The following is a 23,546-nucleotide window of genomic DNA, read 5'->3' as shown; positions in this document are numbered from 1 at the left end:
AATCATCCTTCTACATATTCCCATTCTCTGTTATTGGCCCATGGGAGAAATTGATCTGCCGCTGCGACCGGCACAACTCGACCGAGATATTTCTGTATCAGTTTAGTTTGTTGCAGATACAGACTCAAAATAAGTACTGTAGCTTTGTCAGTTTTATCACTTGTCTGAGCTTTCCACCACTCCCTAAGAGTGTTGTGGTGAATCGCTCGGCTGCCCACCTTGTTTTTTCATTTTGCCAATCAGCTTTTTATGCCTCCTCCCTCTCCTCCCAATTCCGCCACGAACTTGAGTTCGGTTTTCTCGGCCATAATCCCATGCCTAACAGGGATCCAGTCGTCCCCCAGGACTCAATTATCCCACTTTACTCGTGCACCCGGGACCCAATCGTCCCCCATCCACTTGAGTCTCTGGTCTAAAGTTCAGATCCGCCCTGCTAGATCTCCGTTCTAGTCTGATGCGAACAACCGGAGAGCATTTTTCAAATGACATATACTCACCAGGTCATTGTTCCGACTTCACAGAAGTTCAGGAGAATCCTGCTGACTGCACCACTGAAAGGGAGTTCAAGCACCCTCTGATCCTGCAGCGACCACACGAGACTCGAGCTTCTTTCATCGGTTTTATTCAAGCATGCAGGGGAGACTGTATCCATCCATACAAGATGGGTACAAGCTTCCCGCCCGAATGATTACATTTTCTTGCAGTTATACTTTTCCCTTATCTTACTCTATTTGCATGCACCAATGATCAATGTCTACATGTTTTAGCCTCGTTACAAGACCCAATCATTTACACACACAATTAGTTTGTTAGTTCTATCCTATTATCTTCGAGACACTCGTACATGATTATATTATCCACTCCTGTACATACACAGACCTTGACTCTTATCTTGTCCAGACTATGACTTGTGGTTTATCAAAAGCTACCTCTTTGTCCATTGCATTTGGTTTTTAACTCTTTCACCTCCCCCTTCAGTAGAACTTTGAACACTGTAGCAATAACAGTATTTCTCTTCTAAGCTAGACAATTGAACAATCTGCAGTAGACCAGCAAGAAGAATTGAATAAAGATCTGTGCCATACAAAAATGTACTAATTAAAATTCTTACTTTAGTCTTAGGCAGCTTAAATTCATACACTAAATGCAAATCCCAGCTGTTAATTTTCAAATTTATTAAGGATGGACATGTCCACGTCCTCAAAACATTCAAATCAGCTCTGTGTAAATTTGAAAAGCATTTGGAAGGTTCTAGCTGGCCCCAAGCACTATTTAAGCCAGCTCTGTCACTACATTGGAATCATATCTCACTCAATGTGGTACAATAGCCTAACTAAAAGGTTTCACACAACTCTAGAACCAGGCCCAATCCCAGCTCTAGAGTTATCCAATAATTTATGCATTAGTGAAAAGCACAAAAGAGCAAGAATCCCGCTTGAAATTAATGCCCTTTATGGCCTAGAGACAGCAAAGTCAATGGAATTGCACTCAGGTACAGTTCAATTAATTTCGCAAGGACCAGGATTCAGTTCTGGGTTCCTTCGGATGTACATGGCTCAGTACTATACTAGATAGCAAATTTAACCACTGACTGAGCTATATTTCTCTTTCACAATTTTATCTTTTATTTTATGCATATATTTTACATCAAAAGTTTAACTGTGGACAATTAGTTGTAAATTCTACATGCCATCTTTAGTATTGGAAGATTATGATTGCTGCTTGGACTTGGGCAGAAGTCTGAAGAACCAAAGTATTTTAACATTGTGATTTCTTTTTTGAACATCAAATACAGCCAGCAGAAGGTCTGCTGAATATTAAGTTCCCTAATGATGACAGAGGTCACACAATTTTCTGATGAATAATCCCAATTCAGGTAGTTCGGAGCAGGATTAGGCTATTCGGAAACTTGAACCTATTCTGGCATTTGATAAGATCATGGCTGATTTGATTGTGGCCTCAACTGTACTTTCCTGTCTACCCACAATATCCTTTGACTGACTCCCTTGTCAATCAAAATCCATCTAACTGAGCCTTAAAAATATTCAATGACCCTTCCTCTACTGCTCTCTGGGGAAGAGAATTCCACAGACCAACGCTCCTCTGAGAGCAAAATTTTTCTCCTCATCTCCATCTTAAATGAGAACCCTTATTTTCAAACTGTGTCCTGTGGTTCTAGTCTCTCCCATAAAGGGGAAACATCCTCTCAGCATCCACCCTGTCAAGTCCTCTCAGGATCTTAAACATTTCAATAAGATTGCCTCTCATTCTTCTAAACTCCTGTCCTCATAAAATAACCCCCTCATCCCAGGAATCAGTCGAGTGAACCTTCTCTGAATTACTTCTAATGCAATTATATCTGCTTGATTGGCACCCCATCCACCACCTTCAACATTCACTCCCTCTACCACCGATGCACAATGGCAGCAGTACATACCATCTACAAGATGCAATGCAGCAACTCACCAAGGATCCTTATACAGCACCTTCCAAACACACAACCTCTACCACCTAGAAGGGCAAGGGCATGGGAACACCACCACCTTCAAATTCCCCTCCAAGGGACAGACCATCCTAACTTGGAACTATAATGCTGTTCCTTCACGATCGCTGGGACAAAATTGTGGAACTCCCTTCCTAACAGCACTGTGGGTGTTCCTACAATACATGGGCTGCAGCGGTTCAATGTGGTGGCTCATTACTACCTTCCCAAGGGGAATTAGCGATGGGCAATAAATGCTGGTCTAGTCAGTGATGCCTGCATCCCATTAACAAATAAACAAAAAGAAAAACTCTTTACCAAGTAAGGAGACGTAAATTGTATACAGTATTCCAGATGTGGTCTCACCAACGCCCTATACAATTGTAGCATAACTTCCCTATCTTTATATTACATTCCCCTTGCAATAAATGCCAACATCCCATTTGCCTTCCTAATCACATGCTGTACTTACATACTAACTTTGTGATTCATGTACCAGGACACCCAGGTCCCTTTGTACCAAGTTTTGCAATCTTTCCCCATTTAAATAATATTTCTTTTCTATTCTTTAGTGGACAAGTTCACATTTTCCCACATGATACTCCACCTGCCAATTTTTTGCCCACTCACTTAACCTATCCAAATCCATGTGTAAGCTCCTCTCAATTTACTTTCCTACCTATCTTTGTTTCATCAGCAAATTTAGCAACCATACATTTGGTCCCTTCATCCAAGTTATTTATAAAGATTGTAAATCCAGTATTTGAGGCCCCAACACTGTGCCTCGAGGCACTCCACCAGTTACAGCTTGCCAACTCCAACATGCTAGAATCTGTTATTTACTCTCTGATTTCTGTTAGCCAACCAATCCTCTATCCATGATAATATGTTACCCCCTACACATAAGCTCTTATTTTGTGTAGTAACCTTTGATTTGGCACCTTATCAAATGCCTTTTGAAAATCCAAGTACACCATATCTACAGGTGCCCCTTTATCCACGTCACTTGTTACTTCCTCCTTCTTCAAATAACTCAAATAAATTAGTCAAACATGACTTCCTTTTCACAAAACCACGTTGACTCTAATTGCATTAAGATTTTCTAAGTGCCCTGCTATAACCTCCTTAATAACAGATTCTAGCATTTTCCCTATGACAGTGTTCATCAGTGTTCAGAATCTCAGTTCAGCAGAATGTAACAAATTTAAAAAATAAAAGAAACTACATTCAATTTTATCCCTATATAGGATCAGTTCCTTTGACATAAACAGGATGGTACTAGTGAGTTTAAAGCATCTGTCTGTCCTCTTAAGCAGGGAATGGCACTTGATGCTGAAAACATAAAATAGGGAAATATACTTTCCCCCTTGGAGCAGAAAAAAAAATCACAGACAGCACGTTACCCTTACATTACATATAAAAAGCACACACTAGAGGGCATATTGACTCCCCTATATTCTCTGTCGCTGGGGAGGCACCTGATTGAGTGTTTGAAATTGAGAAATCTCCACGCACAAATAAATTATCTGGGACATCCACTCTGTTCCATTTTTCATGTTAGTTTTCTTACTTGTTTTTACATCACATCACCCCCCCACTCCACTCTACACCACCAACCCCCCACAATGTGTTGATGGAAAGTGTGGGCATCAGTCTGCATCCAGGTTACTTCTACTGTAAAACTGACTGCCATGCTCCAAATATTTTACACCCTCAAAGGAAGAGTTTGTAATCAGCTACCTGACCCAGATAGACCTTTATGAGGTTACACCATGCACAGCACACAGTGCATTCATCAGGCTGCTAGTCACAAATTAGAATCAATAAAATTCATATAAATGGAACTCTCAATATTTCATCCTTTAGCAGTAAACAGTGAGATTATATTGCTGCTGTGTGCAATTTACTGCTATTTGAATTACCTCCGTATGTGTAGCTGTAGCTCAAACATTCATGGGAACACGGCAGTCTAGAATAGACTTGAATATACATTTTTTTTAAAAGATGAAAATAAACATAGCAGTACAGAAAGGAGCATTTATTTTACATAGAAAAAATTAAATATTTCAATAAAATACATTTGTTTTATTTCTCTAAACAAAATGTTTATTAACAATAAAAAAAATGAATTTTTCAACACCCACTTGCACAATAAATTACCAGCATGACAGTATGAAATTAGGCAATCTTTATTTTCAAAGCTTCTTTTGGAATAAAGGTCATATCACTGCTTTACAATCATAACTGTACACTTTATACTAGTACTACTTGGTAGTGAGCTTACTGATCACTGGTTCCAAACTCTATCTTCATCTTTTAGCTGATGTTATTCACGTGACTGCTCTTGTTCAGTAAGTTCAGCTATATTACAAAAAAATTGAAGATAAATCAAAAAGTGACAGCTACATGTATAGTCCACAAAATAAATTAGCTAAGCTTTCTCGAACCTTTCAAGTTTCCGAACTGCTTTGGATTTCATAAAATTTCTTAAACTGGACATTTAAATTAATAAAGAGGAACTGGTATCCAGTACATAGTTTTCTCCAAAGTGTAATTCAATATAAATCTTGAGCCCACTTGTAATTTGAGGAGGAAGGGATTTGGGAGAAGAGAGAAAAAAAACATAGTTCACATTTGATAATAAGTACATCTTGGAACAAACACCATTGAGAAATCTTTCACGTGAGTTAACAAATCAAACTTACAAATTATGCTGATCTGCCGCTTTATGAAAACAAGTGCATAAAACCATTGCATGTCATGTTGAATGCTTCACTTAGTATAAAGTGGCTCCAACCACAAGATAATTTTCTACCCCATCCCTATTTTTTATTTAACTGCTTGCTGTACCTTTCATTAGCATCCCAGAAGTGTCACCACACTCCAGCATCAAATGAAAGTGGTTTATTGTAATCAAAATTAAAATAGGCGCTCTGAAATATTCAAAGCCTTTAACATACCACAAAATCCCAAAGGACAACCATAGAAGGAAACAGACACCACGTGAGTGTTAGATGAGGAATTAGGGAATATGAACCCAAGCGTAGGCCCTTCAGCACTGAGCCTGTGATGCTATTCAATTAGATCATTGTCGATCTAATAGCTTTAATGAGGCTTTATAAGGAAGAAAGTGATGGATAAATTTGAAAGGTTTGTAACATTGGGGTTATTAGAAGCTGAAGCACCATACTATCATGAGGGCATAACTACAATATGACAAGTTTACAAAAAGCTATTTCTATCATGAATTGGAACATAGAAACAGTAGTAGGGCATTTAATCCCTCAAGCCAGTCCTGCCATTCAATGAGATCAAGGCTGATCTGTGACCAAGCTCCACATACTTGCCTGTGCCTCATATCCCTTAATACCTTTTAAGAGATATATCAATCTCAGATTTAAAATGAACAGTTGAACCAGGATCAATTGCCATTTGTGCAAGAGTGTTCCAAACAACTTCTCCACACAAAATGTTATAGTGTTTTCTAACTTGAAACCTGAAAGGCCTGGCTCTAATACAATGAGGCCTGAATTACGTATGCACACCCTGATCCAAATATTTTCCAGTCCTCTAATCTCATTTGCCAGAGGGCTAATTGTGATCTTGACTCGGCAGATAAATCGACTAGTACTAAACAGATGGTGAATTGTGGAAGGCAAAAACAATGAAAGCTAATACCAAATATTCATCTGTTGATTATTACACTCTGATTTTTTTAAGTGGCTATTTAATCAACAGGCTGAGCACAACATTTGGAACCTTGTCTAAGAATGTTACTTGGATGTCTCAGGGAGAAAATGAGACAATGACTGAGATTTTCTGCTCCCAATCGGCGCGGGCGTCATGGCAGGCGCGATCGCAAAATCTCGTGAGAAGGCCCGAGGTGTGATTTCCAAAGATGTAAAAGCAAGAAACGATTGTACACTCCCCCCGTCAATGGGGGGCCATGTTTGCCTCTGCCGAATGTCGCTAACGTCATTATCATATATTTGCATCTCATTATGACGCCTACACACTGGAATCATCCCCCCACGTTGAATTTAAAACAGTAGCACTCGTGGGGATCAGCACAAGGCTTCGAAGTAAGCGCCGCCGTGGATTCATGGAGGTCTCAGGCAAGTCTGCACAGCAATCAGACCAGGGTTAAGGCATGGCTGGTTTTTACTGTGCTGAGAGGCAAGGGCTCCACTGGGAAAGAGTGGGAAAGGTTGTACACAAACACATTTTTGGGGGGAGGGGGGAGCTGGAGTGGGGTTAACAGCCACTCAACTAGAAAACAAGTTCAAAAATGAGGGCACCACCACAGCCAAGACAGTTTAGCATCAGCACAATTGACATGCATGGAGTCAGGCAAGTGGAACAATTAAGCCCACTTGAGCAACACTGATTTCTCAAAGTGGCAATGACTGCTCCCCTAGTTTTAACTCCACGTGCGCAGCAGAACATGGAACAGCAGAACAATCAACGACTGGACAAGCACGAGGACCTACTTTTCAGAAGTGGCCATGGAACACTCAGAGGGGAATGCTCCGAACTCCCTAAATTATTGTAAGATGGACACTGAACATTCACCCTCATGGTCATACCAAACCTCACAGTCTTGCAGTATAGGTTAGGGTGACGCCATTGCCCAAGATGAGAGCAGAACAACCAGTTGAGTGGCTGAAGCTGTCAGCAGTCAGTCATGTGGCTTGGGGCAGGCTTGGGGGGGTTGGTGGGGGGTGGTTGTGGTCAACCTTCACGTTCATCCCCAACTGGCCATCATTTCAGGGGCAAGACTCTCCAGCATGCATAAATGGGCCTTGAAGCCACAATCTCAGGTGATGCCTTGACAAAAGTGGACCTAAGTAAACAGGTGTTAATTCTTGCTTCTCTCTTATTGATACTGCAGTGAGGAGACCATCACGGTGTGGCCACCGTGGAGCCTGGTCTTATCACTGCCTGCATTATTGCATATAGACAGGAGAGAAAAAGGAGAAGAATGCAACAGAAGCCCCTGGCTCGCCAAAAGGAGGAGCAGAACCCTCAATGCCAAGGGGCAGCAGGGCCTACTCCAGTAGCAGAGGATGCTCCCCAGAGAGCTGTCATGAGTAGGCACCTCGCTAGACCCAGGGTCCTTAGATGATGCATGTGCTACCTGCAGATGAGCGAGAACCAGTGTTGCCGATGCTTGTGGAGCCATGGATAGGGTAAGGACGCAATCTCCAGAGGAGATGAGGCAGGATGGAGAGGTTAGAGTGTGTGAAAGTGAGTGGTGATGTCCTTTGAGGTGGCAGCGAGTGAGATCCTTGTGAATGTGTGATGGGTTTGAGAGAGTGTGAGTTGAGAAAGATAAGACGGGTGACTTACCCTAGCGTAATGGGAGAGATCATTCATCCTCTTCCTGCACTGGGTGGCTGACCTCTTTTGCAGTGCATTGGTGCTGACCACTGCCTCCCAAGCTGGATTGGTCAACTTGCTTGCAGTCCTGCATCCAGAGCAGGCCTCCACTGCGTCCAGCAGGTGCTCCAGTGAGGCATCACTAAATTTGGACGTTGGCATGTTTCCTCCCTTTGGATGCCATTTGTTTTTTGCAGCTTTCCTAAGCTGAGAGAGTGCGAACACTATGCAGGGGTGCACTTTAAATATGGCACCCGGAGTTAAGGAGCTCTGAGGTCACGGCGGGCTGGGCGAATCAAAGGCCGCCCACCAGCAATACAGCATGATCCCCGTGGATTACTAATTACTTAAACTGGAAGTGCATGATATGGCACAAAAACCCACCACTGCGGTCGGCGGGTGCTACACTGATTTTTTACGCCCGTTAATGCACTTTGCTGATTTCAGGGTAAGTCCCGGATAGCGTCCTTCTCAGTAAAAAGTCATTTGTCTGGAAACTTCTCAGCCTGTGATGACAAACTACGATTTCAACAAAATGTCCACTTCTTGGAACAAGCTTCCCTGTGTTCTGTGAGGATAGTTCCACAAGCTGAGTGTCCAAGGTCACTTAATTTGAGGGGTTTTTTTTAAGTTAAGTTTAAGAGTTTTCTTCCTCCTATCTTATGATGATGATTCATGGTTGCATAACCCACATTTAGTAAATTGTGGCCAGAGTTTTCCAGCCCCATTGTGGCGGGACTCGCCACGGGATACTCGGCAGCCCAGGCAGAAGTCCATTGACTTTCAGTGGGACCAGATGATCCTGGCGGTGGAGACGGCCAGAAAATCCTGTCCTATGCCACAGTGATTTGAGAGTTGTGCCCCCTGGTCCTCAAATACCTTTCACTCTGTTGGTAGAACTGAAGACAGCTCTGAAAAGTTTCTTGCTTGTGTAGTTCTCATGCTTAAATACATTTCAAGATGATTGTATATAGGTGCTGGAAACAAAGGAACTAGCCATATAAGCAGAGATCAATGATCTCTGATTGTTCTTTTTTTAAACTTACCAGTGTTATACCCATGGTCATGAAGTCTGTTGGATACTGATAAGAAAAAAGTGCAATTTTTTTTTTAAGAACTGTCTCTAACAGCTGGGTGGAATTTTCCGCTCTGGAGACTAAGTGCGCTGGCAGGAGGGATTTGTCCGCCCTGCCATCACCTTATGGGGTTAAAGGTCTGGTGCCATATTTAAACACCAGCCGAGCACACACATCACTCTCTGCAGCCCAGCTGTGGGGTCTGGATTCTCTGGGATGGCCCCCAAGAGAAAGAAGCCTTGTGTGCCCTGATTCAGCCACGACTCCCTGGTGGCTCTACTCAATGCCATCTGCAAACACCATGACGTCCTCTTCCTGAGGGGTGTAACCAGGATGTTCACCAACCTCACCTTGCCAGCCTGAGAGGGCGTTCGCAGCAGAGGTCTGTGCTGCTGGCACTCAAAAAATAAATGCCCTGCAGTGCAGGAAGAGGATGAATTACCTAACCCGCTCCGCCAGGGTAAGTCAACCTTCTGCTCACTTCAAACTCTCACTCTCATAATGGCATCAGGCACTCAAATGGCTACACTTCTTGGGGATCTCACACACTATTAGCAGAGGAAACATCAGCACTGAATGTCTCAGGCACACCTTAACATCACCACCACCTCACCTATCATCCTGCACAAGCAGCACCTTCAGCCCCGGGGAGGGCTCAGCATACACAGCAGGTATGCATGCTTCCCAACCTCTCCCCCATCCCTTCTTGTCACATTCCATCCATTTGTCTTCATGCAGGTCAAGCTGGCCCACAACAGGAGGGAGAGTTCACAGGCAGGAGGAGGGACGGCAGACATCCAGGAGCTCACTCCCTTTGAGCAGTTGGCAGCCGGGTTGGCAGAGGAGGAAAGAGATTGCTCCTGTGGTGAAGGTGAGATCAGCCTTCCCCATCAACCCAGTATGGATGAGCCCTCCATGAGCTGATCACATGCTGACATTCACAGTGAGTGACATGCAATTTTGCATCTTTCCTGCTCATGAACTAAATCTCTCTTCTCTCTCTTACAGGCACAAGTCCAGCCAGCCCGTCAGCCCCAGCCCACCTCAGAAGAGGATCCATCTGAGGAAGAACTGCACCATCCACAAGTGCAGAGATACACACCCCAGTGGGTCGTAGATCTAGATTAGGCTCAGGGTCAGTTTCTGGAGAACACCTCACTGACACATCTCCACAGCAGTCGGAGGCACTGACATCCCAGGTCTCTGGCACTCGTAGGACTGCTGGAGAACTGGCACCTGCTGAGTCCAAATCAAATGATAAGCCTCTGAAAACGGCCTTAGTACACATGCTGGAGATGCAAAGACAGGCGGCGGAACATTAGGACGATATGCGTGAGGCAGTCAACAGGCTAGAGTGAAGGATGGAGGAGTCTATCCGTGTAGTCGGAAACCATGAAACCATGGCTCTGACATGCGAGCGCCTCAAAGTCATCGTGGGAAGGGCAGCAGCCGCCATGGAGACTCTGGTCCAGCAGGTTATGCTGGATTTGCACTCGGACCTACACTCCATCACTCTAGCTATAGGTGGGATCTAACAGTGGCTAGGAGATGGCCGGGGGGAGGGGGGGGCACCTAGACCTCCCTCCAGCTGCCCTTTCTCCTCAAGGAGTCTGACAATGGCCCTTGGGTACGCATGAGGAGGACGACCATCAGCTGGACACCCCAGGGCCATTCACCCAAGTGACTCCAAGATGTCCAGCCAATCCCAATCCCCTCTGCCTGTGACCCCATCTGCTTCAGCTGCACAGGCAGAGGAGAGTGCACCTGCCTCACAGAAACACACCCTAAGCAGGCCAGGGCCTCCAGAGGATGCCCACCAAGGTCATCACAGACAACAGGGCGTAACAAGTGGCAAGTAACATTCGCACCACACAAGTGTCAGGCAATGACCAGCTCCAACAAGAGAATATCCAACCATCACCCCATGATGTTCAATGGCATTACCATCACTGAAACCTCCACTATCAACATCCTGGAGGCTTACCATTGACCAGAAATTGAACTGGGCTAGCCATATAAATACTGTGGCTATAACAGCAGGTCAGAGGCTAGGAATTGTGTGACGAGTAACTCACCTCTGACTCCCCAAAGCCTGTTCACCATCTACAAGGCACAGGTCAGGAGTGTGATGGAATCCTCCCAACTTGCCTGGATGAGCGCAGCTCCCACAGCTCAAGAAGCTTGACACCGTCCAGGACAAAGCAGCCTGTTTGATTGGCACCACATCCACAAACATTCACTCCCTCCACCACCATCGTACAGTAGCAGCAGTGTGTGCTACCTACAAGATGCAATGCAGAAATTCACCAAGGCTCCTTCAACAGCACCTTCCAAACCCACAACCACTACCATCCAGAAGGGCAAGGGCAGCAGATAGATGGGAACACCACCACCTGGAAGTTCCCCTCCAAGTCACTCACTATCCTGACTTGGAAATATATCAGCATTCCTTCACTGTCTCTGGGTCAAAATCCTGGAACTCCCTCCCTAACAGCACTGTGGGTGTACCTACAACACACAGACTGCAGTGATTGAAGAAGGCAGTTAACCACCACCTTCTCAAGGGCAACTAGGGATGAGCAATAAATGCTGGCCCAGCCAGCAAAGCCCACATCCCATGACTGAATAAAAAAAAAGCAGTCAGCAGGTTGCCTCCACCTTGGCTGTGGATGGCGGGGATGCAGCAGGACATAGCAGTAGGGTTAGAAAAAGAAAGAAATGCTGAGATCACTATGGGAGCACAAGTGTTCTCTCACTGTATATATAATGCACCTTTGTAAATACATTTCCTGTTAATGACAATGGTCTCATGATTTGAATGCGTCGTTCATATGCATCTATGTGCCCTCTTATTGCGAGGGTGACCCAATCTCCCAGTCCATAATTGCATCCCTTTGTGATCCTCAGGTTCATGTGATATTTAGCAGACTCATGTTAGTTACTCGCCCCTTGTATAATGTCAGAGAGATGTGTCAAGCTCTCTCCTCAAAGCGTCTGCGGATTGAATTTGGAACCTTCAAGCCTCACAACACACCGTAGAGTCATGCGTCTTGGAGGGTTATAAATTATGCTGTTTCATCAACACTGAGCTATCTTCATAGTTTGAGTGGTAGCACAGGACCTGCAGCCACTATGGTTTTGACAACCATGTGCATATCTCTGTGGCTGCAATAAGTGTCTCATTCAGGTGGCCATGACTGCATCATGTGCAGCTGATGCAGGATTTGTACTGCCTTTCACTTCCAACAGTGGCTTTATACAACTTTGGCTGCTGACTCTTCCAAAATTGAGGGCCTTGAGGGTTGCAGGTCCAATGCTGATTACTGACCCTGCTCGCAACGGCCTTTTTGATCATTGGCAAGGCATTAAGATGTAGGAGAAGTGCACTCGAGTCTCCTTGCCTGGACCTTACTCCTGCTGGAACCTTGCGGCTATCAGAGTTTTGCGGGCACATCTTCCACGTCATGCTGCAGCGAGAGCATCCTCACATGGAAGCTGACCATCACCACCCTCCTCAGTTTCATACCCTTCCAGGTCTTCACCTTCTGAGGAGTTCTCAGTGTCTCTGGCAAGTGATCTGCCTTTTGAAGTGCCAGGTTGTACAGGGCGCAACAGACCAAGATGATGCGGGACACCCTCTCTGGAGAGTATTGCAGAGCCCCACCTGAGCGGTCCAAACATTGGAAGCACATCTTCAGGATGCCAATAGTTTGCTCAATGATTGATCTTGTCGCACTGTGCACCGTGTCGTATCTCTCCTCCACGGCACTTTGAGGATGATGCATGGGTGTCATGAGCCATCTCTTCAGCAGGTATCACTTGTCACCCAGCAGCCAACCCTGTAAGTGCTGCAGCCCTTCGAAAATCTGTGGCACCTGGGAGTGACTCAGGATGTAGGAGTTGTGGGAACTCCCAAGGTACCTGGCACAAACGCGCATGATGTGCTTCTGATGATTGCACACCAGCTGAACATTGAGGGAGTGGAACACTTTCCTATTAATGAAAATCAGGGGCTGCTGCCAGAGAGCTCTTAAAGTGACATGTGTGTAATTAATTGCACCTTGCACTCTAGGGAAGCCTGATATCACCACAAATCCCAGAATTCTAGCAGCCTGGCTAGCTTCATCCATTGTGAGTTTTATATAATAATGAGCCTTACTGTAGAGGGTATCCATCATCTCCTTTATATATATTATGTGTTGAGGAATGGTTGGGAGATGCTGCAAAGGCTCCCTGTGGATCCCTGGAACGAGACGCTTGGAAAAAAATTAAGTGCTGCGGTGACCTTCAGATACACTGGCAGGGGATGGCCACCCAGCCCATGCAGCATGAGATCCTCCCGCAGAATGGGCAGACATGAGTCACCACATCTCTTGACAACCGGAGACGTGTGCGGCACTGTCTCTCGCTCATCTCCAAAAAGGAAAGGCAACTTTGGTCGTGCCAGTCACCTCCGTGGGATGGGTCTGACCTCCTCAGCCTCTGGTTCTTCTTGGGGCTCTCCCTGGGCCATGGGCATCAAGCTGGGGCTCCTCTCTAAGGTGTGCTAGATGGTGCTGGACCCTTTCTTCTCCTCTTCTATCTATTCAAGGCAGCATTGACTGCAGCCTCCATTATTAAATCCTCCTTCTTCCCGTGGTTAGATAGATCCAACAGACGAATTTAGATTGACCAACTCTAGCAGACCTCCCACTCTCAGCCAGAAATCCACTGTCATGCCCTAGTGCTGCATCTGAACTACTCACCTTTCCTGTTTCCAGCATTGTAGCTGATGCGCTCTCTCAAAGATCATAGTGCCTAAGAAGCCACCCCAACAACTTGACATCTCAAGTCCTTAGAGGATGGAAGAGGCTTTAGCATAGCCATGCTATGTTCACCACCACTAAAGGCACTCATATGCTGCCTCATTTGGATTAGGGATTAAGTCCGCCATGCACTTTTGGAATGGCTGGATACCTTTTAGCCCCTAACCTATGTCAATTTTACAATGCACTTTACAGGACTTGATTGAGCATCTTGCAAATATCGAGCAGCTGTGCTCACTTAATGGCTGGATGCCTCTTGCCTTCTCACATTCTTGACGTTTAAATCCTGTAATGTGAACACATTGACTATTGCTATCTCACGTAAAAACACACGATCACTTAAGTGGTTCAAACTCTCAGTTCTCAATCAAGTGTTCATGAGTTCCATAAAGTGCCCTTTCATCTCAATATTGAGAATCTAATAATTATGACAGTGCCCCCTGAATGGGTCTCAAGAGTCCAGCCGTGCACTCCTCCCACACTGCCTTAGACCCCTCCTGCAGAGATTTTTTTCCAGTTTCATTTTCAAACTGCATCATTGATTTGGGGTCTCAAGATGGTGATGCTGCACTTCTATTTTGAGACCAGCTTCGACCCTCTCCCTGTCACTGTTCACTTCGATCATCCTGGAACCTCACGATGTTCAGGTAAATCTCCCTCCGGTAACTCTCCAGCCTTGCCTAGTAACCCTGGAGCCAATAGTTATTGTTGTGGACATTCTTGCCCTCCCTCCTGAACCTATCACTGTGGATGCCCCATTCCCCATGTGGACCTCACCCTTCCCCATCTTGAGGCTGTGTGTACGGTCACTTAGAGGCGACCCCTCCAACGAGAGCTTTGCGTATTCCCCCTCCACCACTTCTTTACATTTTCTCCATTTACCGGCTCCAGATGCCTTCTCTGACCATGACAATCTGCAGCCCGGTACCAAGCCAGCCACTCCCAGGACCACAGAGTGTGAGACAATGACCTGACACCAAGCTGTGTCTGACCTCCATTGTGCACACAGGCCTTGCCCTCCCTGGAGCGGGACCATGAGGTGCATGCCATGCATAGCCCTGTAGCATAGCCGGCAAAGCCCCAGGACTGACTTTAATCTCTCAACCCAAACTCAGTCCCACGACTATGACTGTGTCACTCAGCACCTCCTGTTCCTTCAGGACTGACAACACCGTTTCCCTCCCCCACTCCATGAGTCCCTGTGTTACCCTTTCCCCTTGTGCAAGTCTTCCACCTCCTCCCGCCCAGTAATAAGTGTGTGTACAACCCTTCCCTCTTGTGCTACACTAATTCCCCCACCATTCCCTACTCTAGAGTCTGTGTGTATCCTCTTCCACTCATGCCATACAAAGACCACCCAACGCCCCCCTGCTCTGTCTGCGTTCACCCTTTCCATGTTGGGCTTCAACTCCTCCATCCCGCTGTTTGCCATCTCCACCTTCCCCCACCCCCGGACTCCCCAACCCTCTCGTCCCCTTCACCCTCAAGTCTCTGTCAATCACCTCCCCCTGCCCCCAATCCCCATGCTGGTTTCTGTTGGTAGAGTGCAGCCCTACCTGAGACCCACAGCATATACACACACACTAGGTGCAGCCCTCCTGGAGAAGCAGAGAACCCACCATCAGCAGCTCAATTAGACACCTGAAGCATCCACCTTGAGCAGCCAATCTAGACACCCCAACCAGTCTCACCTTGCACAGCAGCTTTGGCATCACTGATGACTCGGAGCAGTGTTGTTGCAGGTAGTCTTTGAACGTTGCACTCACCTCAAAGTCACAAGCTAAGTGAAGGTGGACAGCTGCACACCACCTATATCCGGTCATGATTCTGACCGGTCTAATTTCCCACTGGCGTGGCATATAATTAGGAGGAAGAAAATAATTCTGGCGACATGCGTTTTTAATGAGTATTCATGACATGCTAATGCATGCAAATGGGGCTCCCGACAAGGATCAGCGCGAAAGCTGGACCACCATCAGCCCGACATGAAGGTGCTAAAGGGAAAATTCCGACCTTTTTCCCCTGCAGGCAGAATTCAGACTTTGGGCCACATTCTGAATTTTTCACACTCGCCTGTCATGAGTCCTACTGCTGGCAGGACCAGAAAATTCCGGCCCCGGTCTTAGGATCCAGGAAAATCAGATTATTGACCATTCTTTATTTACTTAGGTGTGAGAGTACAGTTGCTGAAACTGATGCAGGGTCAGTTATTACATCATAAAAACTTGGCCATGGGATATGGCTAGTGGGCTGTGTAGTTATGGAACTAAACAATGGATATAGGTTCCACCTTCGGGACCAAATGCAGGTTCTAAGCTCTTGTGGGCGAACAGCATGACTGCAAAGGGGATTTTACCGGTGGCAGCCAATTAAGAGGCTGCCACCGGGGCCAGCGTTTCATTAAGGATGGGGCCCTGCCTCTCGGAGCTGCTGGCCCAATCAAAGGGCTGGCAGTTCAGCAATATCATCAACACAGGTGGTCACTGCAAGGAGACGGAGGGGCTTCCATAAAGGCTCATCCTCGAAGGGTGGGGAAGAAACTTTCTTAATGTGTTTGGGCCAGGCAGACAGGCCTCAGCAGTCAGTGGGGTGAATCCTCCAACGGTAGCGTTGGTGCCCTGTAAGCAGCCATTGGGGTCCTCTCTGTGGGCTGTCAAGCATCCTGGAAGGAAGCCCCCACCACCTCCGCCTGGGAACTGCTAGGAGACCATCTTGATGTACTACCGGTTTCCACAGAAAGCGGAGTGATGTTCAGATGGGGGCAAAATGTCAGCAGGGGCATAAAATACCCATTAATAGGCCAGTCAATTACATTAATTGGCCACCTGCTGACAAAAGGTGGGCAGCTGCGCCTCTGCCTTTCAAAATATCCCCTGGTGGTGGGAAGATGCAGGCTTCCCAGACACTTTCCACCAGTATTTTACCAGCCCTCCAGCCTTGTCTCCAGGGGGAATGCTGGCTAATGTTGTAACAAGTCTGCATCTGTCTCACAAAAAGCTGGTATGTAAACAATTTAAAATGACATCTGAAACTTACACACTGAAGAAACCTATACATCTATCATGTTATTACCTACCACTGCTGAAGATGAAGCAAATAACTTTTTATAGTTATTTCAATGGCATGGAAGCATGACTTTGCACATTTAAATCAGCATCCGTAAGATTACAGTGGGCACTGTCCTGTTAGAAAGGTAAAATCAAAAATTAGCAAAATATTACAAAGGTCAAAAAGAAAAATAATTTCTAACAGATGCAGCAACAACACAGACAGCAGCAAGGACACTGCTACACTTGGAAAACAGGCTTATAAAGAAGATTATAAAGAAAACAACCTTGGTATCTCAATAACAAAGCCGGTCTACCTGTAAAGGGAAAACCTCTTGTTCAAAATATTCCCCAGTGTCTCTTTAAGTAAAGGTCATTATAAAAATATTCCTCAACACTTTAAAATGTTGGATTTCTTACTCCAGCAGATGTCCATCGCCTCTGGCCTATAGCTGCTCTGCTGTTGTGGTTTAATTTACCTTAATGTGGACAATAATTTCAAACAGGCCTGAAACACAAACTGAAGTTGTTCAAACAGCATAAGAGGAGAAACCATTTCCAATTATTAGTAGCAGCTTTTAGTAGTGCTCATAAAAAAAGCCTTAGCTAATCTGTAATTAAAATGTCATAATTCCTACTTTCATATCTTGACAATAGTTTCTGAAAGTAGCCACCTCAAACACCACCCACAAAAATCAGAAATCCATGAAGCACAACACAAAAGGGAAATCATCATCTCTATCCCATGTTTCCCTCACAAAATACTGAAATTATTTGACTAGCTACCTAAAACACATGACGAGCGACATCAGCCACAGAAGCCATGAATTCAGCTCTCAATCCACCCGCCACACACATTCAGCCAGCAGGAGACAAATAGTGACCCAAAACTCCTAAAATCATTCTGAATCCTGCACAGCGTGGCAATAAAACATTCTTGTACTATAGTGGAACATGCAAGTATGCTGAACAGCAGTTAATATAATAGTTAATCTGCCGAAAGAAGGACTTGAATTTATATAGTGTTTTACATTACAATAGTGACTACACTTCAAAAGTACTTCATTGGTTGTGAAACGCTTTGGTAGTCACGAGAAGTGCTATATAATACAAGTTTTTCTTTTCTTCAAGTGTCAATGAAGTACTTTTGAAACGTAGTCACTGCAGTAATGTAGGAAACATGCTTGCACACAACAAGCTCTCAAAAACAGCAATGCGATAATGATCAGATAATCTGTTTTTTTGTGATGTTGGTTGAGGGATAAATATTGGCCAGAACACTGGGGATAACCTCCCTGCTCTTCTTTGAAATAGTGCCATGGGATCTTTTATGTCCACCTCAGAGGGCAGATGGGGTGAGAGTTCAATGTCTCATTTGAAAGATGAGACCCTCCATCAGTGCAGCACTCCCTCAGTACTGCACTGGATTGTTAGCCTTGATTTTTGTGCTCATGTCCTGAAGTGGGACTTGAATCCTGAACCTTGCGACTCAGAGGCGAGGGTGCTATCAACTGAGTCACGTCTGAGTACAATGAGCACCAATCAGTACAATGGTCACTCTGCTGATGATCTTCAACCAGTCGAGCACTTTTCCACCTTAGTGAAGTTGCCAATGGTGTCCTATAGCAAGCCTGGCAATAATGTGGGGATGGCTCACATCGCCATACTTGATGAGATATTGTTGAGACCAATTGAGAAGATTCCTTTCATAGAAAGAATCCAATTCACTGAGTTGTACTGCTAGTAGTATGTGGAGTACAAATGATATCCATAAGTAAGTATCAAGGTCAACTTTTTATTTATAAAATATATTAATCTGGCAACTGACTGCAAGCTTATCAGCCTCATGTCAGTGGTAGGAAAACTCCCAAGAACCATAAATCTGGGACAAAATTATCACCTAGAACAAGGGTTGATAAATGACAGCTGACATGAATTTGTTAAAAGAAAATAGTGCCTGACAAACTTTATTGCGCTTTTACAATTAAATAATTGAGAGGGTTGATGAAGGTCGATTGCATTGGACTTTCTGAAGGTGAAAGTGCCACATGATAGACCCGTTATATTAAACAGTGAAGATATTAGCAAACTTCAGGAGGGCAAAGAAAGATTAGTGAAATGGCCAGACACATGGGGCAGAATTTTGCCATCGGTGAGCAGGGAGCGGGGCCCGCTCACCGACGCATAAAATGACGCGGGATGACGTTGGGCAGAACCCCCGACATCATCCCGCCCCATTTAAATTTTCAGGAAGGCGGGCCCACAGCAAAATCAGCTGCGGGCCCGCCGACCCGTCAATGGCCAATTGAGGCCATTGACAGGATCATTTAAACAATTAAAGGACCTGCCCGTCCAACCTTAAGGTTGGCGGGCAGGCCAGGAGCCTCGGCGACTAATAGATAAAACATGAAACCTCATCCAGCGGCGGGATGAGATTTCATGCAGGGTTTCAAAAATTTTAATAAAATTCTGTAAATTATGAACATGTCCCATCTCATGTGACATTGTCACATGAGGGGGACATGTTAGGGAATTTTTTTTTCTCTATTTTTAATCTTTTTCAAAGCGTATGCGATCTCCCTGAGGCAGCACTTTGCCTCAGGGAGATCGGCAGCACTTTGCCTCAGGGAGATGTGCGCTCTTTCGTGCGCATGCGTGAAAGAGCGCACTCTCGCTTTTGGGGAATCCCCCACCCGCACAGGGAGCGCATAGCGCTTCCCGCCGGACGTCATGCTGGGCGGGCCTTAATTGGCCCGCCCACGTAAAATGGCAGCGGGGTCCACTTCTCTGGCAGGGATCGGCTCCCTGCCCGCCAGAGATTGGGTCGGGCCCGCCCACCCGACAGGCAGAAAATTCTGCCCACGGTAGAAGTTTAATGCAGAAGTGTGAAGTGATGCATTTTGGAAGGAAAATTAAGAGAGGCAGTGTAAATTAAATGGGACAGTTTTAAAGGGACTGCAGTAACAGAAAGGCCTAGGAATTCACAAACACAATTCTTTTTAAAGGTGGCAGGACAGGTTGATAAGGCTGTTAAAAGAAGCAAATGGGGTCCCAGGCATTAGAACTAGAGGTTATAGAATAAAAAGGCAAGGAAGCACTCCATTATCTAAATTACAAAGAGAGGTTACACAAACTAGAATTGTATTCCCTGGAATGTAGAGTGTTAAGCTACAATCAAATCACCCATCAAAGAGAATAGATAGGGTAAATAGAGAAACTATTTCTGCTGGTTAGGGATTTTAGGTGGAAGGGGAATTGTCTAAAAAATTAAAGTAAGACTTTTCAGGTTTGAAATTAGGAAACACTTCCAAATACAAAGGGTGGTACAAGTTTGGATTCTCTTCTGAAAACAGCAATTAGTGTCCAATCAATTGTTAATTTTAAATCTGAGATTAATAGATTTTTATTAACCAAACATATTAAGGAATATGGAGCAAGAAATATGAAGTTAGGTCACAGATCAGCCATGTTCTCACTGAATGGCAGCAGAACAGATTTGATGGACTAAATGGTCTACTCCTGTTCCAATGTTCCAAAGTTATGCTAAACTTTAAAAATCATTGGTTAGGCCTCAGCTGGAGTATTGCATCCAATTCTAAGCAACACACTTTAGAGAAGGTGTCAAGGTCTTGGAGTGGAAAGGAAATTTACTAGAATGGAACCAGGAATGAGGAACTTGTGGAGAGACAAGAGAAGGTGGAATTGTTCTCTTTAGAGCAGAGAATGTTAAAGAGAGGCATTCAAAATTATGGGGGGGTTTGATAGTTTCTTCTCAACTACTCTGTTTCAACTGGCTGGAAAGTCAGTAACCAAAAGAAACAGACTGAAGATAATTAGCAAAAAATCCAGGCTGGAAATTAGATTTCTTTTACTTTAAAACACAGTAAATCGCAAGGATTTGGAATGCACTACCTAAAATAGTGGCGCAGGTAAATTCAATAGTAACTTCCAAAGGGGAATTGGAAATACACTTGAAAAGGAGAAATTTGTAGGATGAACGAACAGGGAAGTGGAACTAATTGGACAGCTCTTTCAAAGTGCTAGCACATATACAATAGGACAAATGGCCTCCTTTTGAGCTATATCATTCTATGTGTGCTAATTAACTGCAATAGTTTGCAAAAGAGTGAAGTTGTTGTGAACGTTACAAATATTCAGCAATACCAGCAGTAGTACAGACAGTGTGAATGTGCTGTAACATGATCATGTCTTAATTATTGAAATCTCATCACATAAAGACTCTACTCTTACAAGTTGCAACAGCTTAGAATTAAATCAATTAGCAAATAGATTTGTTACTTAACAAACAAAAAACACAGACCTGATTTGAAATTCTGTGCATTCCTGTTGAACATTCATCCATTTTTGATTTAATCTGTTCATTAGACAAGCCTGGTGACTTGTCAAGTGGGGATCCCAGCTTAGTACTACTTTGTTCCATGGCAATTAGATGATTTAACATTCCACTTAAAGTTTCCATGTTACTATTACTAGTCAGATTAGCGAGCTCCAAATCTTCTTCACCTTCTGCTTTTGGAGATGGACTGAATAAAGCAGCATTCTCTGGTTTCCCTGCACAGGAAGCATCTTCAGTTTCTACTAAGCCGATATTCTGGGCAATGAAAGACTGCTCGAGTATTTCACGAATCCTGTTAGAATAATTCAAGGAATGTAATGCTGAACCAATGTCAGTGCCATACATATCATTAGCACTAATAGGTCTATTCATGCTTCTGGCCAAAGGGTAAAAACTCTTGAGTTGCGGTGTGCAGTCTTTTCTATTATTGGATTCATTGTGAGAAGGGAGTTGCTGTTTACCCATAGCTCTTTCAAATCCAGAAATTTTGACTTGTAGTCTTGCTATTTCAGATTCCTACATTTAGAAATGGAAAAGAAAACTACATCACCGTGTAATACTAATCATCATAGTTCCCTTTCTATGATAACACCTTATGTTAGAAGTTTTGCAAAAAAAAATGGACAAAAATGAATCAGTTCACTTAAACTGCTGACATTTTTAATGGAATTGACAGCAAATGAAAATGTATTCAAAGCGGTGAGGTTATATTCTTTAAATGGTCGGGGAAAAATTCCTGCTTCAATTCTCAAACTTACAATCCCCTGTCTTACGCCTCATCATTGGCAGCATTGCTTTGAGCTGCTAGTGTCCTACTCTCTGGAGTTCCCTCTCTCGCCGTTTTTAAAGGCCTTCGCAAAATCTTTTATCAAGCTTTTGATCAGCCATCAAAATCTCACCTTTTCTACCTTAGCTTCTGTCTTCCAGATCGCTACCTGTGAAGTGTTTTGAGGTATTTTTTTATACAGAGGGATTTTTTTTTTAATATTCTGGCATCAAATTTTTGCTGAAAGATAACTTTTGTCTAGCCAAATGCTCCAAAACAAAAATCCTACCTTAATTATGAGGCCTTCTTCTGCAGCGCTTATCACCTCCCTTTGAGTCTTAAGTTCTGACTCAAGATGAAGGATATGCTCCTGAGCATTTTCTAGATCCTGCGTTAATTGTAGCAACTGGTCACTTGATTTTTGGGAAGTAGGGCTCTCCGCAATAGGTGACAATGACTGTGCACTGCTTTCTTTAAGCATAGCGATCTGTAACAAAAATAAATACACACTTTTAAAGTTTAGTTCTTGGTGTCTTAGAACCTGTCCTTTGTCCCAGGTCAAACAGATTAGAAGTGAGCTCTCTCTGAAATATATTCGCCAGTATTTATTATTAGACATTGTTGCAAATATCTCGTTCATACTTAAAACTAAAATTTATATTCTAAAACGTTTGAAGAGATTAAAGTATTAAATGTAAAGATAAATGGAAATTCCTGATTGAGAAACTGGTAATAATCCTGAAGTGAATGCAATTCAAACAAGCTGGGAATTAATTACAGTTAAAAGCTACTCTATGCTTATCTTACAAGGTCAGAGGGAGAGGTGAAAACATTTGAACAATGAACGACCCATTTTTGGACCTCTTGGTAGAGCCAGGATGTCTATTGTCATCTCCATAAAATAAGCTAAAAGCTAGTAGAGGGTCCTAAAACTCCATTAGAGAAAGAAAATATTCATATGGGTTACAGAATCAGAGTTGTGTGGAAGGTAAAATAATTTGTTTGCAGTTCAGTTTGCATCATCCCAAAGCATGTACGGTTGCGATGTAAGATTAGAAGGTTCTTTTGTTTAATTTATCTATGTGTGTTTGCTGACAGAAGCCGGCAGTTCAGTTTGGGAATAGGCAGAGGCAGTTACACCTTTGCTTTGCTGAAGAGTGTATCTCACAGGATTGAGGAAGCCAGCGGGGGCTGATGGTCAGTTAGGCTGTATTGGATAACTGAAGGATATGGCAAATATTTTAAATAGTTACTGATGATCCTCTGTCATCAATATCGGTACACCATGGATGCTAAAATTGAAAGTGGATGTGGATAAAATAGGTGATCTTTGATAGTAGCCTTACAGCATTCAATTGAGATTATTCAAGGAAATGAGAGTGGTGTTCCATGAAGAACTTGTTAATATATTTAACAGCTTTTAGGCCTGGGATTGTCCCCATAGACTGGAATAAGATCCATGTGATGCCTATATTTAAAAAGGGCAGAAAGTCTGAAGCAGAAAATCACAGGTCTATTATTTAACTTCAGGTATCTTAAGTTATTTGACTGACTATGGGCATGTATGACTCCAGCCAATAGTTGTTAGTTTACAATTGGATGTGGCAGGACTGTAGAGCTGTAGACTGTAGACT

At 44.0% G+C, this 23,546-nt stretch overlaps 1 protein-coding gene across 2 annotated transcripts in view; it reads right to left on the bottom strand.

Moving 5' to 3' along the window:
* Positions 1-4,505: 4,505 nt before the first annotated feature.
* ccdc18 (coiled-coil domain containing 18) overlaps positions 4,506-23,546 on the bottom strand; it is a 149,119-nt gene continuing 130,078 nt past the window's right edge. For both annotated transcript variants that reach the window (XM_078560795.1, XM_078560794.1), the window contains exons 27-30: positions 22,202-22,399; positions 21,111-21,662; positions 16,819-16,924; positions 4,506-4,843 (exon numbers count right to left, since the gene is read on the bottom strand). In XM_078560795.1, coding sequence (XP_078416921.1) covers positions 16,853-16,924; positions 21,111-21,662; positions 22,202-22,399 — 822 coding nt within the window. In that variant the 3' untranslated portion in view covers positions 4,506-4,843; positions 16,819-16,852. The remainder of the gene's footprint in view (positions 4,844-16,818; positions 16,925-21,110; positions 21,663-22,201; positions 22,400-23,546) is intronic.

Source organism: Cetorhinus maximus, chromosome 17 (genome assembly GCF_964194155.1).
Source record: "Cetorhinus maximus chromosome 17, sCetMax3.hap1.1, whole genome shotgun sequence".
Classification (NCBI taxonomy): Eukaryota; Metazoa; Chordata; class Chondrichthyes; order Lamniformes; family Cetorhinidae; genus Cetorhinus; species Cetorhinus maximus.
The sequence above is the reverse complement of the archived record's forward strand: the minus strand, read 5'-3'. Positions and strand labels throughout refer to the sequence as shown.